General features: G+C 38.2%; 1 protein-coding gene across 13 annotated transcripts in view; it reads right to left on the reverse strand.

Moving 5' to 3' along the window:
• Positions 1 to 985: 985 nt before the first annotated feature.
• The window catches only part of ANAPC4 (anaphase promoting complex subunit 4), a 30570-nt gene continuing 13405 nt past the window's right edge, over positions 986 to 18150 (reverse strand). For 8 of the 13 annotated variants that reach the window (XM_026071097.1, XM_026071098.1, XM_026071095.1 and 5 more), the window contains 9 exons: positions 17419 to 17516; positions 16850 to 16911; positions 16730 to 16768; positions 16540 to 16641; positions 15353 to 15430; positions 14448 to 14618; positions 13089 to 13212; positions 12415 to 12659; positions 7599 to 8118 (listed from right to left, as the gene is read on the reverse strand). In XM_026071097.1, the coding sequence (XP_025926882.1) occupies positions 12432 to 12659; positions 13089 to 13212; positions 14448 to 14618; positions 15353 to 15430; positions 16540 to 16641; positions 16730 to 16768; positions 16850 to 16911; positions 17419 to 17516 (902 nt within the window). In that variant the 3' untranslated portion in view covers positions 7599 to 8118; positions 12415 to 12431. Of the gene's footprint in view, positions 6038 to 6474; positions 7356 to 7598; positions 8119 to 9731; positions 11557 to 12414; positions 12660 to 13088; positions 13213 to 14447; positions 14619 to 15352; positions 15431 to 16539; positions 16642 to 16729; positions 16769 to 16849; positions 16912 to 17418; positions 17517 to 18150 lie in introns of those variants that run through there. The other 5 variants (XR_003254401.1, XR_003254400.1, XR_003254398.1 and 2 more) reach the window with 5 other exon arrangements.

Here is an 18150-nt window from a genome sequence, read left to right on the forward strand (position 1 = left end):
ACAGAACCTCCAGCAGTCACACAAAACATCCTGTTAGTCCTGGTGAACCCTGAAATAACTAGAAACAATCTAGATTTACTTCATCCAACAAAACTTGAATATTATTTTTTCCACATATTCTTTATGTGCTCATTAGAATTATATTAAAAAGAAAGTTCAGATTGTTCTTTCACCAAAAACAGTTCTACTTGATATAAAGTTATGAAGACRTGGATACCTAAACAAGGTACTGTAAGGTCAGTCAGGGTGTGGATATATGGCACGTTAGGCATTCCACAAAAATTGCCCTTGAGCATGTCCTTGTCACACGGTGCCAGTGGGCTGACTCCACTCTCACTGCAGGGTAGCTACCTCACAGGTGCTACCAAATGAGAGTGTGCTGGCAGTCACCAGCCAGCATTAGAAGTCAGATTCTTATAAATCCAAACCCATCCACTACTATGTAGTGGCTTGTTTGTGGACCTATATACAATGTTCCTGACTGGAAAATGAATTTAGGCATTTAGCTTTCAGATTGGCACAAAGCAGGACTATGTCAGAAAAGAAATCCTAGACAAAGACACAGCACAGGCTTCCTTAAACACAGCCCCATGTGCCCATGTGAACTTCTTGAGCTACCCAGTGCTAAGTTAATAACAGAGCGCCTTATTAGCATGCAGAAAGAGTAGAGGTATTGGGAGACACCAAAAAGGTAAACCCCATTTTAGTTCACATTCTTCTGGGTAGTTAAGAAACTTCACCTAGGAGGGAAAAAAAAAAAAGGAGGTATTACATATTTGGCACTACATTGGTATTACCAGCATTTGACAGCAACACTTTGAAAATAAACCTTTCATTATGTCCACACATGATTTACAGATATACTCCTTCAAATAGAAATACTGTACTGTTAATTCTAAGATAAATCCTTTAGTTCAGATCTGATTTACAGTGCATTTCCTTCAAATAAAGACGACACATATTTCCATTTGCTTTCTGCCAGAATCTTTATTTTTAGATACAGAACAAATTTATACTCCTGCCACTCCTATATAGCAAAAAGTGCACCTTAGCAAGCACTGACACATTCCATTACATAAATAAATCCTGCAAAATTGCTGACAAAATTATATCACCCTTGATAAGAACAGAAATGCGTTTGGACCTCCTACTTGATGGGAGTGTGCTAAAGAAAACAGCTTAACTTTTTGTCATTTTCATATATTGCTCTGATACAGAACAACCTTCAGCCGCCGTTGAGTTGGGGTTACTTTAGAGCTCTTTCCTAGCTCCCATTTTCTAGGCACAAAGTCTCATGTCATCAACTTTGCCCAATACTGTCTCCACCTATGTGTCTCCCATTTCCTCCTACACTTGCCTCCCACTCTTCACACTCTGCCCAAAATTACAGATGACTGTCCCTTTTGGATTCCTTATCCACTCCCAGCTCTGGGCCTTCCTTTATCCCACCCATACTAGTAAAAACAATCCCTCAGCTGATGTCTACCAGGTATTTTCCCTCATCATCAGAGAACTCCTGTTCTGAAAAACATTCCACAGTTAAGGATTATACATCATTTCATGTTTTCTCCATATCCTGGTACAGTGCTTTGTGTCTGACCTTTGCCTGGCATATGTTTGGCAACATATTTACCATACAGATAAATATTTTATTAGTTAAAGTGCTAAAATGGTTTTCTTGGTTTGCTTTTCTTTTACTCCAAGTGCCAGAGTTGGTTTTAGTTTTTCAATAAATGCGAGAACGTTTGCCACACCCACACGCATTGTGCTTTTCCCCTTTCCCACTCCCTATCTCAATATCAACTCTAACAGAATTTCTCCTAATTGAAAAAAGTTTTTCTATCTCATCTCTGTAATGGCCTGTGTTTTATTATTTTATGAAGTGATGATATGGGGGAGGAAAAAAAAATAAAAAAAACAGATGTATTTGAATACATACTGTGAGAGGAACACATTTTCAACTCTTCCTGAAACTGAATAGCTTGTTACCTGAAGTGTGGAAATCAACTGAAAAGAATTTAATTTACTGATTTCACTCTCCAAAAGGTCCCTGTAGCACATTAATTTCAGAGCGCAGGGGAGATCAGGAAACTCAGAAGTACTGTGCATCAGGAATCTGTAATACTCCCTCAACCAAACTTCTGGGAAAGAATAAAGTAGGAAAAAGTTTTTCTTCTATTATCTAAATGATTYTGAGTTATTTGAAACTATGAATATTTGTCTGAATATTTACATTACTGAACAAATGTTAGGTAGACTCCATCCAAACAGTGAAGCAACTTTGAGCAATGAGTAACAGAAAAAGTGCCTCCCTTACATACTTACTTCAGTAAATGACTTAAAGCAAGCCCATAATCCGGTATTGCAAAGAGAAATGAAAAACACTGGGAGGATCACAATATTTGGATGAAAAACTCTTTCACCATAATGTAGATAATGTCTGTGTAGGAAGAGAGATTTTGTACTCACTTAAATTTCTCATGGATGTTCTCCCTTATCTATTCTGAGCACTTCTGAGTTATTTTCTGCTTTGACAAAACAAAACTATTTTTAGAGAATTTCTCAACTCCGGAAAAAAATGTTTTCAAATAACACTTGGAAAGCTTACTAGAACGAACGTTTCCCATTTTATTTAAACCCAATAAACTGACAAAACAAGATCCTGGAAATAATTAAATACCCAAAATTCTGGTTGAATAGGAAGTCCTTTGAGAACACAGATGCAGTCTCCCTTACATTAATCATCAGTTCCTTCAAAATCATCTATTATAGAACTGCAAGTGCTAAAAACTAAGCATTAGATTAAGAGCTTTGTCAAGGACAGCATTATACAACTTTGTCCTTGAGTTCAGATGAGTTAAAATTGGAGAACATGAGAATGTGGATAAAATCAGAACTCAGCTGTACCTGCAATCAAAAGTCAAAGTTAGTTAAGGAAACTAGTAAGATTGCATACTATTTACTTCTTTTTGCCATATGACATTCTCTGTTTTCTGCAGTGATCTAACTTGAAACAAGAGTGTTGTGTAAGCAGCAACACACAGCTCTTCGCAAAATCACGACGGCTTTTTCAAAGCCAGTGCTTGAAATTTTTACAGGCTACTTATGGCAAACACATTCCCTGACATGTCTCAAAACAGACCTTCAACTATCATGGAGCTACAGCAGCTTTGTCTGCGCCACATTTTCAGTAGGACTCTAGATGAAGAGAACTGAGATTTTCTAAGAACTTGAGGCTTTCCCTTTGTAAAACAAGCTAACAAAAAAAAAAAAAAAAACACGAGCTATGATCTAAAGTGCTAACAACAATGTATGGTGTTTAGGAACATTACTGTAAATTACTACAAAGTTTACACTGGTGTAAATAGAGATATTGTTGAAGCACTGATACACAACACTAGTGACTCAAACTGTATTTGGCAAAGACACCAAACTTTTTTTTTTAAATCTCTGTCTTGGGAGAAGGATCTTCAGCAAATAACTTCAATTGACATCACTTCCAAATGCAGACACCTCAGTGACATAATACCATGGAGTTTTACTTTATCCCCAAGTCTTGCATACTCTTGTGAATCTCAATTGAGCAGTCAAAAAGGTTGTCATCCCTGTATGCTCATTACCATTCTTAGACTGCAGACAACAGAAAAGTTCCTGTGAATGCTTGTGAGCAAAGTCATACAGAGCAGCTTACACTGCTTAGAAAGTGGTATAAGCAACACTGTCTTTGCAAAGGATCAGGTACAGAGCAGTCACAAATCTCATTCCAGAAGTGATGGTAGCAAACAAGAGTGCAATAATGAAGAGCTTGGAGAGGTAATATAGTTGTCAAAGCAATCGTGTCCAACCTTGAGTGTTATCCCCCCAAAACAGGTGGGAACAGTGTTATCCCCCCGACATACCAGTGTTACTCTGTGTAGTACCCAGAAGTCTCTTGTTCAATTCCCACCTCAGTCCAGTCATACTTACGTTCTGAGAGCTGACATAGCTCACAGTAAACACCCCAGAAATCCCTTTTCAGGATTGTTAGAGCTTTGAATTTATTCACCTCCTTGAAATCAGTTTTCAAAACAGGTTTGTCATGAAATCACATGATAAAACCAACACACATTCTTGCTATAAATCCTTATAACTGGATCACAAATAAAACTACAATGAGTGACACACAAAATAATTTGAGACAAAAAGAGACATTCATTTAACTGCTCCACAAAGTTCCTCTTGTTTTCTACTTTAAGCATCCTAAGACCAAAATCGCAAGACATCCAGAGGTAAAATAAACTATCATCATAGCTAATAATAGTCAAATCAGGGCAGGAGTTTGGACCTTGCAGAACATTCATCAGGTACTGGTTTTGCCAAAGTCAAGCTGATTCAGTCTGAATTTGCATGTTCTCCTTGAAGCTCTGTGAAAGGAGGCAAGAATAAGTTTCTCATTTAAACCTTTCTCTGCTCTTAGCTTACTGCCTTCTTTTAAAATATTGCTACTTGAATGCAAACAGGCTTCCAAACCAGGGCACAAAGATTGCAGAAAAAGAAGCATCTGTCCAGTTTCAAGCTGCGGAAGGAGACTTACTCCGCTAGGTCCAGGAGTGGTGTTCAGTGGTGGTCTAGGAGTGGTGATCCCAGCATGAGAAAGAATTAAGAAGAGTGTGGACAGGCTTCTGTTAAAAGCACTTGCACCTGTGTGCAGTGGGTTAGTGACATGCAACTTCTCAGATGATCAAAATACTATATTCAGGAACAGTTTGAAGTTCCAACAGCTCCCTTGTGATTTCAGGCTGTTGCTAGCACAGCCCGCCCTCTACAAGGCAGAGGACAGAGGATTAGCCATAGCTACAGCAAAGTCCCACCCATGAACCAGAGCTTAGGACCACATCATGTATGGTGAACAACAAATGAACAGGAACACCACAATCTGAAGGATACAAGCTGTTCATTTATAATCAGCTTCACCTTGAACGAGCTGTAACATAACATGGCCTGACAAGAGCAAGCAATGCCACTTCCAGCCAGATGACTGCACTGAAAACTATTCTTCCTATATACCATACGCATTGTATATACTTTGCATAGTAGGACAGGGACACAATCACAGCAAGTCGAATTAACCTTGCTGATGTTTTCCTGAAAGTGACTCGCTACAAATCAGACTATCCCATTCTAGGGATTCAAATTCAATTCAGATTACAAATTTAACTCAGTGTTAACTGACCTGCATGTGCTATTGTCACTAGTACATACAGGTTAGCATGTCTGAAGGACATTATGTAATTTAAAAATACATCATTTTTAACACAAGCAGGAAAACTAAAACTGGAAGTTTTGGTCTGTTACAGAGCCTTAAAACTGAAAGTCTCTAGTTGCAACACAGGGAAAAAGAATAAAAAAACAGTCGATAAAAATTCTGGGGAAATGGAAGGTGTAAATTTCACCTTCATTCATTCAAAAAAAACCCCCAAACAATAAGCAGCAGGCATGCACTTCTTTTGAATTCTGCCTCCTTTCACTTTGAGACCACCTGAATCCAACATGCCAATGGGGACTTTGGCACAGCTTCACTTAGATAAGACAGACTGACACCCTTTGCAGTCAGGCTTCTTGATGGGTTTTGTTCTACAAAATATGTAATGGGTGCTTTCATTCAATGGCTCCAAAATGTTCTAAGCACATTTTTCTTGGATTGATTTACTACCCTTTTTTGACTCTTACCAACTGTAAAGATTTGCTGCTTTCTGCTCATGTTAATGTTCTGAACTGAAGCAGATGAGGATGTTGATTGACATCATCTAAGCTTTTGCTGTCATAGCCTATAAGTATCAAGCTAAGAGGGTGGAGCAGAGGCAAAGACTCTTCCCTCTGTGGAAGATCTCCTTTGACCAGGACTTTAGAACCAAGGAATGATCCCGTGTCAGTCTTGCTGGGTTCAGGACAGGGTGGTACAGGACTTTGGCAAGAGGTGAGATTGTGCCAGTAAAATGTCAATACACTCAACCATGACAGATAAGGTTGTTTCTTCATTCAGGATTGAATGATCAAGCTTCAGATCAAGGAATTATCAGCAATTGAGAAAGATAAAGTGTATTAGGGAGGCAGGGGGAAAAAAAAAAGAAACAGTAAACCTCTTCACTCACATCCAGCTGCAATTTGTTCAAAATCCCTTACGCTTTGGTCCTCTCAGTGTAGCTCCTCCCTGAAAACCAACTCAAGCCAACTCTCTTAACAATGTTATTCCTCCTGAGCTAGATATCAGTTCCCTTGATTGAAATCAGGTCCTACTTTCTCTCAACCTTCAGTAACTTCTCCAAAATGTAGATTTCATCTCTATAAGAGGATATCACATCAGGTATTCCACATGTGATCATTTAAATACTCCTGACAACTACAGTGATTCTTTAAATGGAAAAATATTCATTCTATTTTTTTAAAAATTATTTTAACATTTTCATGGTTAGAAAAAGAAAGAAAACAAGATACCATGTAATAAGCTGCATATTTGTGGATCACCGGCAAAAGTCCTTGAACATAAATCCTTGATGATGACTTCTCAGGTGTCAGGCAACTACTTTTTTTTTTTTCTTCTTTCAGTTCTTAGGCTAGCTTTAGAACAACTAGCCAGTCACTCTTTCTGAATACAGTGGAACATTCCCTCAGCAAGAAGAACAGAGCATTAATGTGGATGAGGGAGAACCAGGAGCAATTCAGTTTATCAGCAAGACAAACATCTTTTCCATATATCAACATATTTTTAGTTTCTAAAGCATGTCACAGGAGGGTTATCAAAAACTGTTGCAGGTGCAAAGACAAGCAAATCAGGTCCTAATATGCAGGAGCAACAAATCAACTTTGAATCTCTATGATAAGCATTAAAGAAGAGACATCGCTGTTTTAGGCAGACATTTTAAAGACATGCAGGTATGCCTGTACCTTGACCCTGGCCTGGATGTAGTGCTTGCAGAGGAGCACAGACCCTGTGTGAAATAACTGGCAAGTGCGGGCCTAGTGACACAGATTTCAGGTTAGCAGCTGTTTTTATCAGAAGGCAGAGACCAACTGCAGGCCTTATCTACTAAGCAGGGAGCTTCAGCTTAGAAAGTAGAAGTGAAATGTGTAAATAGGAACTGAAAGCCTTAGTCACTTGTTACCTGTAAGGCAATGTTTTAGGAACATCCATCTTTTTTTAATTCCAAGTGATGCACTTGCTTCTACTGTTTTATGTATTTTCTCAGGTTTTTATGTATTTTTACTGTAGTCTGGACACTGATACACAGTATGAAAATTTTTTTCCTCCATGTATTTTAGGTCACGATATCACTGACTCAGCACAACCACAAAATCTCCAATCTCTGTCAGAAATTCTTGAGAGAAAACAGATCAAGAAATAGGTCAGACCTAGTAAAACCAAAATAACCTACTACGATTGCCATAAAGATAGTGGGAATTTAAGGGCAAATTCTGCTTTCAATTACAGCCAGGAATCTCCATAGATATTTTATAGGGATAATCAAAGGTGGAATTTGGCTTAGAGAAAGCTGCTTTTAAGCTGCATTCAAACATAAAGATAATACATATATATCAGAAAAATCAAAAAACCCCTAAACTCTGGACTGATATTTTATTTTTAGTCAGTCACAATGATCTCACCAGAGGCATCGCAAACAAGCTTTACATCCAGATCTTGTTTCTTTCAGTGTCGTTTCATGCTCTCTTTAGCCTGAGTGCCACCCTTTCAATCTTCCACAACCACCTGGCTACATCCATCCCCCTTGATTAGGTAGGAAATAAAGGCAACACAGCAGCAACAACATTGCCAACCTTAAAGCCAGCCAGTACATCAAGAGAAGCCAATTTCATTTTAAAACAAAGCTGATTCCGCTCATTCACACTTACACTCTCATACCAATATACTCACAAGCACCAGGATGCATGGGTACAAGTAGTCTGTGCAACATTCAGGCACCAAGACTCTTGAATTCAGGAGGTCTTTAAGAGACACCAGCTATTGAGTTCTTATGACTCCTGGGTTCATCTTAGGTTGGCAGCCATGTACGGATTTTGGATAGGTTTTTTTGTACCTTTTAGGAGCTGTCCATGATCAGTTTTCTCCATCCTGCTCTGGCTCTGAAAATCAAAATTTGCTCGTTTGCTCAGGTCTTTTGCCTCCTGAGCTGATGTCCTGCATACCTGCATGTAGATGCAAGCTAGGATTTTGATGACCTGCTAATCTAGGTGATATCAGCGCATGCCATTCTTATAGCCCTTCTGCTGCTGTTTGTTCCTTCTGGTACCTCCACACCCAGACATTCCCATTCATACCAATCTTAACACTTCCATTACAATTCTCCAAAATGTCAGTAATCACTAATCATGAAAAAGAACTAAGAAAATGATAACCCTCTGCAGAACAAAGCAGAGAAATTGTTTCATTGCACAGAAGAACTGCACAGTGTTTGAAGGCAAGAAGTGAACAAACTACATTTAGCCAACAGTTTGTCTTCTGATAATAGTGTCTTTAATAGTCTTCTATTAAGACTGTTGCATGTCTTGGTATCTCTCTCAAATCATTACTATACATTGAAACATGCTCTAGAAAACAGACCAATTTAAAAGAAATGTATTTCTAGGTACCACAATAACAGCACTAAAAAAAAAAAAAAACAAAAAAACCCCCGAACTCTGACCTGCCTTACTCACTAGTTCATATTCTAACGTAATTTTTAAAATAAAATAATTAGAAATCAGCACAAACATTATGCTATTTTTCATGCAGCTGATCAAAATAACACCTCAAAATTAATACACACTGTCTGGAAACCACAGCGCCCTGTGATGCCTTCCATCTTACTTCTGCTTTCCAATATTCTAAACACTAGCTAAGTAGTGGGAGCGCTGAGCTCCATATAGTTGACTGCAAGGGAGGGGACATTGCAAACATGTATTTCTAAAAGAGAAAACAAAAAACTTGATCCATTTGCTTCTAGTCTAGTAGGTCTCCACTACAGAGGGAATATAGTTAATTCAGCATATAGAGAAATAAAGTTTATTGTTCTTAAGATTATTGCAACATTTTAAAGCACTGCTCTTTGTGCTATCCTAAGGAAACCATGCATTACCTCAATGGTCTATTAAAAAAAAAAAAAAAAGGCAACCAGATGAACAAATTCCTTACCTTTGGCCCTACATTTCTTATCTGTAGTGGTTGACAAGGTAAGAGAATGATTTTCAGTGCATCTTAGGACAAGTCTGTATCTTAATTACAGAATTTATGAGTTGTCTTGGGAATGACTGGGAACAAAATCAGTCTCTGAAGACTCTTTAATAACTCATTTAAGTTAAAAAAGTACAGGGAAAAATGGTTGTGCCTGTAAGAATCTGTATAAGTATCACTACAGAGAGAGAGGGTGTTTTTTTCAAATCTTATTTTCTGGTCAGTTTAGAAGACCTTGAACCTCACTTTCCCTGGTGAGGGCTAGCACATGCCCCAATCTCCAGGCTGTAGAATCAAACACTTTTTAGCCAAGTGAAAAAATAATTTGTTTGTTCAAAGTGGAACAGCTTCAATGATTAAGAGAATTGCAACACATATCTAACATGCAACAGCTCTACCTGGGTGGGACAATTCCTGCTGTATGACAATCAGATTACAGGTCTGAAATTAGGGTCTTTCATTTCCTATACTAGGGCATAAGAGTTTTTCCCTTTACCTTTTAAAAGAATAGACTCACACTAGGAGGTAGGGCTGATAAGATACTTTACTTGACCCACTAGGTTAAGCATGGGAACTGCATAAAACCACCCAAGATATCTGATTCACTGTGGCAAACGTGATTACTACTTTTGTCACAGAGCTGCAGGCAGAGCCATAAAAAAGGCAGCTAGGAGCAGTAGCTGTGTAATACCCCCTGGGGAAAAAATGCTGAAACACCCACATTTACATCCCTTTAGAACTTACTTCAACTCTGGACTTTGCTAGCAACAATGGTCTCCAGACTGTTTTGTTATCAGCTCAACAAGCAACAGTACCACAAACAGATCACAGCATGCCCACACTGGGAAGCAAAGCAGTACTAACAGGTGAGGGACTGAGGCAGAAACTAAGTGATGTGGCAAGTTTGCAAGCCACGGAGAACAGGCAGAAAAGGCATGGTCAGGAAAAGGGATCACACAAGGTAAATAGTAGAAAATAAAAGAAAAACAGCTCAACTTCTTTATAAAGCTAGAAATACCACATACAAAAAGAGGCAGATATTAAAAAAAGAGGCAGCAGTAGTGGCTTGATAGACCCAAAGGTTAGTAGTACAAAGAGTGGACTGTGAGCACATTTGCTGAGAATATAAAAATACTTTTAACTACAAAAGGAAGAATGAGAACTCATTTATAGCAGAGAAAGGTTGAATGAACAAAAGGCCTTCAATTGGTGTAAAAATGAAGGAAGAAAACAAGATCAAAGTGGCAAGTGAGATCACTGGGTCCAGAAAGCACTAAAATCCTCAAAAACTTCTCAGGATCAAGTATTTATCATCCTTTCAAAAACAGATGCATAAGCAAGTTACCGAAATTTACAATGACAGAAATTTGGTAGCAAAGTAAAAATAATTAAAGCTTGACAGAAGGAATCAGCAATGCATTGAAAAGTACTTATCTAAACTGATGCATTTGTATTGTGTCACTGGGAAAAGGAGAAACTGCATATGTACTTAATGAAGCCTGAAACAAAACTCCTGCTCACTCAAGTATGTCCAAGACAGGGCCAGAAAGGTGCAAAGAACAACCATAAGGAGCTTCCTGAAGGGCATGCCACTGTGGCATGGAACACAGCTGCTATTACCATAAATTCAGAAGCAATTACAGGCAGGACAGATCGCAACATTTCCATATACCTATGGACTAAAATTACTTAGCAGACAGCACAGCAAAATATTGTTTCCAAGCACTCAAGTGTGGCAATTTTTAAAGTTAGATTAGTGGCAAAAGCTTCCTGGAAGAACACAAGGCCAGGCTTAAGCTGAGTTGGTTCTGTAATAGCAGCAATCGCTCAGCAAGAGTAACCACTTTACACAGAAAATCCACAGCACTTTTGAGGGGGCATTTCTGCCTTTCCTGTCCTACAGCTTTCTTGTGGCCTTCAACCATCAGCATCTGTTAGACAAGAGTACTGAATAGCCAGCAACTTTCAAGGAGGCTGGTAAGAAAGGGGAAAAATAAGAAGTCTCTCTCAAACCAAACAGGTGGGGGGTTTTTTTGGTTTTTGTTTTGTTTTGTTTTTTTATAAAGGTCTCTCCCAAGAAACAGTCCAAAAAAAGTCAACTTTTTTAAAAAGTTTCTTAAAAATGGCATATTTCAAAACAAGAACAAAAGGATGAGTATAGTATTTGATCTTTGCAATGCTACATAGCAATTTCAGAAGAGTATTTATTTTTGAAGTGTACAATGGAGCATGAGTGTAAAACCTGGTTTCTTCTTCACAAATACAAGGTTCACTCGCTGTCCAGAAGGAAGATCATGCATTTAGCAGCTTTGTTCATTCAAAGAGCTGAGGTACAGTTAACACTTGGCCAGCTAATAGGCAAGAGAAAAACATTTTAGGTTTCTAAACACAGTTTCCAGCTTTTACTGGACAAAACATAAGTTAGTAAGGAACACAAATACACTGAAGCCTACGGGAGAATACAGTGCCACATCAGAATAGAAAAATACACTCTGTTGTAACTTTTCATTACAAAAATATCAGAGAGACAGACTTTCAAGAATAATCTCACAGAAACATAGGCAGGTTGAGACACACACACGTATTTGACAAAACTTACACACAAAAACGTTGCACAGAGGACCAAAGACCTTCACAGGTTGAACAAACATTATGTTACTGTGAACACAAATGTAACCAAAAATAGTTTTAGAAGTATGTATTTAAGTAACAATTGCTAAATTTTGGTGTCTAACTAGTCTTATGCTGATCTGCAGGCTTGTTGTTGGCAATACACACACTTAAATTTTGGCTCTACAGGTAGTTTCTGCACTCATTCATTAGAATACAAAGTCTGAGAGGGAAATAATTTGGTCCTTAAAACATGGGATATTGTTGTTAAAAGTTCATTTTATCTTAAGATCAGTATTAAGGACTAAACAGGTTGGCTATGAAAATTTCTTTTGTTATTTCCTTTTATCCCCACCTACACAAAATTGCAAATGCAGAAGCTCTGGAAGAAACCACATCAGTTAATGTGCCCTCCCCCCCCCCCCCCCCCCCCCAAAAAAAAGTACAACAAACATACTGTAGAACACAGATGGTCTTAGCTGAGGAGCCATACAGTATTCTGACACACACACACACACACATCACATTAATATTGCTGAGTATGTACAGCATACACCATCTAAGCGGCCTGAAGTTAGATTTCAGCTTTGTCCCTTTACCGGTATCAAAGCCTATGTCAAGGATCCAGGCTTAGTTCCTGTTCCTCAGTTTCCCCAGGTAGCTCTTCAGCAGATGCACCACACACACTGTCTTGGTTGTCTGTAGACTGATTCAGCTCTTCAGGTTCCCCAGCTGCAATCTGAGTTGTTTCTTCTTCTTCTTCTTCTTCTTCTTCCTCTTCAGCCTCCCCATCATCTTCTACATCCATCTCAAACACCCTCACATGACGGAGATTTGAACTTAGCTATAGAAATATTAAGAATCTCCATTAACAAACCAATCAAACAAAATCCCCCAACCTCTCCCACCCCCACAACCCCAAACCAATACCAATTTACATGTTGGTCAATGGCTTTAAAAATAGCCTTTATCAAAATGTTTGTTTTCTTTGAAAGGGAGCTATCAAGAAAATCAGCAACTGTTTTATTGCTCTGCAGGTTGAAGAGTAATGCAAATAAAGCTATTAATTTTGGTTAAAGTTTTTTACTTTGTGTTATGAGAGGTATGATTGCACCCTGACACACTTATAATAGATTATGAGAAAATAATCTGTTTGAAAAAAACATTCTTGATAAATCTCATTAAATTAATAAAAACAGGTTATTACTCTCTCCAACCATAGCACATATTTCTTTTAATTATTCACAGGCTTGTTGACAGATACTGTACTTACCACACAGGAAACTTTTCTAATACCATTTACAGCAACATATTGAGCTTTCATATTCTCCAGCACTCTCCACTGATTCTCCAAAAAGACTGTCCGTGTGGATATCTCACCACTTTGCTCATCCAGCCTGGACATAACAAGAACAGAAGCACAAAACTAGTGCATCAGAAACAGCTCTAGTACTAAAAAAATCTCAGCTGGCCTAATTTTTTTTGGTCTATGTTTTATTATAGCATATGCAACAAGCAGATAAGCATTTAAAACCATAACAGCTCTGCTGCAGATATTCTAGAGCAAAGGATCCAGCTGGGGAGACACAGCATGTTTCAACTAAGGTAAAAGGCTACAACAAAAGAGAATAGAGTTTAGAGCTTCATCTTCCCCCCTCATAGGTAACTTCCTCTACAGCAAGAGGATGAGGCTGGGCTTCCTTCAAACTTCTCCTCTACAAGAAGGATTTCAGAACAAAGTGCTGAAGGCAATGCCTCCACATACACGTAAGTTTGGCCTCCATGACCTTTCACAGATGCATCATCCCCATTCACTCCGACTCATCAGGGCTGTGTATGAAGGGACTCCTTATCTATCGCAGTGGCTGGAATTAGTTTGAACTTGTTTTAAATACTGTTTATTCTTCAATACACAATTTCTTTGTGACTTAAAAAAATATTTATGGTCCAGTATGGCTCTTTATTTTGAGGTAAGATATATCTTAAGCCATCCACTAGAGAGGTGTAATGGGAAAAAAGAAAAAGTAAGTGAAACTCGGTGACTACAGCTTGGAATCACAGATTGAATTACAGTGGCCTTTTTTTTTTTCCTATGCACTTTCGCCCAGATGCTCTCCTCTCCATGTTACCATATACCAAGATAGCAAGAGGCACCAATTTGGATGTTTCAATGCTAAGCTGACAATAGTTGTGAGTGCAACTACCAGGAGAATGAGGAAGAAATATCTGTGTGTATTTATTAGGAGACACAGGCACATGAGCAGATATGCTGAAAACATACTGAGTATTCTGACCAGAAAAGTTAACATCCTCTTATGAAAACAAGTAAGATTTCTGCTTCTACAGGATATCCTCAGAATTGGTCCTCCCATTTCATTAAAGAAGATTCAAATACACAGGTGGTATTGTCTCAAAAACAAAACAAACAACAACAAAAAAACCCATGAAACCAACTGTTTAGGAAGCTTCAACAAAATTTAAAACCCCACCCTATCCCCACAACCGAAAAAACATTTTGGGTCTTTAAAATATTTATACACACAGAGCACAAGTAACTGTATACAATGAAAATATTTGATTAATCTGCTTTTCAGCTCTGCATTTTGAGACTCAGTGAAAGTTTTTCAAATACCTTTTAGTAGAATCCCAGATGAATTCCCTTTCTTGGTCCTCATCAGTGTACACTGAAGATAAAGGCAACTGAGCCAAGATTCTCTCCTTCCCCTCTTGTTCCACACTCTCCTTCAGAACTACAGTTACTGTCTCATCATCATAGAAATGTGCATCTAAACAACTGTAGCACCTATGGGAAAATAAAGCAGTGTTTACTTTTTGGAAAGCTTCAAAGAATAAAAGTGAACACAGAACTGAAATATTTTTAAGTTGTGTAGTATTAATGTTACAAAGTATTGAGTAGTTAACTGCGAGCTTTATTGTAAATGGTAAAAATCTGAGTCCTGCAGCTAAGACACTGAAAGACAGCCAGAACCACTGCAGACTATGCAACATTTTAGGAACCAAAAACTTTTCACATTTCACCTGAAATGGGAAGAAATAAGAACGCTAAAAAGCAGTAAACACAAACCCCAAGGAACACTTAGAAACACAACTGAAGGCACAGAGGGCAACCACATCTGGCCTTTCTACATTAAAAGGATAAGCTGGTCTGACGTCTTCTAATATGCTTTCATTCAGGCATCTCAACTCTCATTCTGTCTTACTTTAAGAACATTACAGATATAAGAGCTGTTTCCAGATAGCTTTGTTTTTGACTTTAAAACTATAGTTTACTTTACCTTCATTTCAAGTAAAAAATAAGGCTCCCACAATCCTGGAACTTCATGTACCTGTGCCCTTTCTTATAGACTGACTCACTCAGACACTACAAGCTAGTCCAGCAACTGTAGTAGTAATTTGCCGGATAAAAGTCAAACTGTAATACCTGAGAAGTTAACTTCATGTAATAAACACTGGAAAATAGGGCCTTCAATTTAGCAAGCTGCAATTCTGGAATGAAAATCAACTAGATATACTGACCTTGAGTCTGAGCTTTCATTTATATTGTTGTTCAAGAAGTTTCCAAACTCTACAGCAATAAGTCCATTACTGACAGACCTAAAAGCAGAGTGATCATTCATTACCTGGGTAATTATTTTTTTTTTCCACTCATAGAAAATCCAAAGAACTCTGATGGCAGCTATGGAAAGAGATGGTGCAGCCTGTCTAGACTTTACACAATACATGGCTACATCTCAAAACAATGTAACTGGTGGAAGGAACCTTTTTGTTTTCTTCTTCCCCCAGCAAAATGTGACTAATAAACTCAAACGGGAAACTGCATCTGGCTTGTGTTCTTTGCTGAACTCCTGGCTTAATTGTCCTAGTCTCAGGTCTGTTAAGTTACTTATTATCCAAGTCAACAGAAAACACCAGTTCAGACCGTTTTAGATACTAATGGGGGAAGAAACTGGATAGAAACTACATCATGAGGCTGTAATTTTGTCATCAGAGGCTCTCAACTGAAAACAGAGGATAGTTTCACCATGTGTTTTCTTCAGCAGTAAAACTACTTTAAAAATTCTCACCCCATCACAGTTCATCATCTCTTCAAATGAAGTGACCCAGATTATAAAACAAATCTTTTAGAGAGGAGTTTCTGATGTTTTTTAAACCCAACACATTTCAGTGATCCCACTGACAGAATACAACTTTAGCAGTTGTATCAAAACAACTGAAAGTGACAAACCGCAACTTGGGTGCAGAAACTCCTGACTGCACAAAACTACACCCAAAAGAGATGTTTCACCTACAAGTCAACCCTCCCATTTTTCATTAGTGCATTAAATTACAGGCTGCAAGGGGTTAACAAAAGAATAATACTTACAGGAAGACAAACCAACATTGGAAGTTTGGTTCCTTACACATTTTGTTATCACTCAAGAAAGTAATTCTGTGAGGAGCAAAACTAATGGAGCCCGATTTTTTATCCTAAGCCTACAAACAACTTGAGTCTTGTGATTAGATTCTCGGAGTCTAATAAAACACAAACTCCTACTGCATTTTCCTATCACACTTCCTAAAGTCCTCCTCATTTATGGCAACCAAAGAGGGACTGTGCTCATGCTGCTTATCCCTTTTTACAGAAGGATTCAAATTTTAATTGGCTCTATACATGCATGTACTAAGGCTCACAAACACTGTCCCTCCCTCCTCCCATTTTTTACCTGGAAGTATCCGTATATCTCCTCAAAATGTATACTTTAGAAACAGAACTTTCTAACATGGTGAAGAGAACATAATGGATATTGGAGGTTTTGTCATTCCACCTATATTGTGAGGGGAGGAAATGAAAAGTTAGACCAAATTATAATAATTGATACCTGAAATGCAATAAAAGTATAGCAACATACTTACAGAAATGGTAATTTAAATAACTGCGGTGTGGAATCTTCACTGAAAAGGAAAACAAAACCACTTTATAAAATACTACCACAATCTTGTGCAACTCAGCTTTAAAAATAATGCAAAAAATACCTTTGAGAAGTTTTGTAAAGAGACATGCAGACTGCTTGATGCACCGACTTTCCAATTACATCCTATCAAATATAATGAAAACAAGTCAAAAAATACAGGAAGCTACTCACAGTTATACACCTTTTTAAGGCAAAAAAAAAAAAAAGGCAAAGTAAAACCCAAATACATTTGAAGGAGAAATCCACCAGTATCTATGCTGGAATAAACATCCCCACTGCAAACACTACTATCACTTGATACACTTGTTTTGCATTTGTTCAGAATATATAGACTAATATATTGCCAACTAATACAGCTATATAATATATAGTGTATACATCAAGCTAATTCATATTCAAATAGATTCCATTAATGTACAGGGTCAGATAAGACAGCAAATGAGAAAAAATCTCCCACTATTCTCTCCCTAGCCAAAGGCTTGAGACACCCAGCAATGGGGAAGCTAGGCTGTGTGCTGCCACCTAAGTTGCAGGCACTCAAAGGCAAAGATTAAAGTTTAAGTCTCCCTAGGCATCTTCAGTTGAGTGCTACCCCAAAAGAAAGCTATCATTTGTAAAGACTGAACTTACAGCTGGTTTTTGTAAGCACTGATCAATGATCTCTTCCATTTGTCTTTTGACAAAATGCAGTGATTTCTCAGGGTAATAGGGAAACAACAATGGGCTTTCTGTAAACAGATAAATAAAGTTAATTTTAAAAACGCATGTACCTCTGTAAAAAATATACTGCACTGTTAAACTGACAAACTGGAGCGAGCTCAGTGGAGGGGTGCTAAGATGGTCTGGGGGCGGAGCACATTCTTTATGAGGAGAAGTTGAGGGGCGGCACTGGTTCAGCCTAGAGAAGAGAGGACTAAGGAGAGGGAGCCAGCTGGTCTCTTCAGCTACCAAAAGAGGAGTTACTGAAGACAGAGCAAAGTCCTTCACAAAGGTGCACAGTGAGAGGAGAAGTTGCAACAGTCATAAGCTGCAGTGAGGGAACTTCCAAATGGGTATAAAGAAAAACATTTTCACAAGGAGTGGTGAGGCACTGGAGCAGCATGCCCAGATAGGCTGCGGGGTCTCTATCCTTGCAGGCATCCAGGACTCGATTGCATGTGGCTTTGAGCAACCTGGCCTAACTTTTGAAGTTAGCCCTGCTTTGAACCTCCAGATCTTTTTATTATTCCTCGATTATTAATTCAAGCTCAGGTAACTAACTGTAATACAATATGAAATGAGGCAAATGAGAAATGGAGGCCGGCTTGCCCCTTCAGCATTCCTTCATTGCCCATTCAAAATTATAAATATTTGGTAATTATT

Source organism: Apteryx rowi, unplaced genomic scaffold, assembly GCF_003343035.1.
Source record: "Apteryx rowi isolate R43461 unplaced genomic scaffold, aptRow1 scaffold_321, whole genome shotgun sequence".
In the NCBI taxonomy this organism is placed as follows: Eukaryota; Metazoa; Chordata; class Aves; order Apterygiformes; family Apterygidae; genus Apteryx; species Apteryx rowi.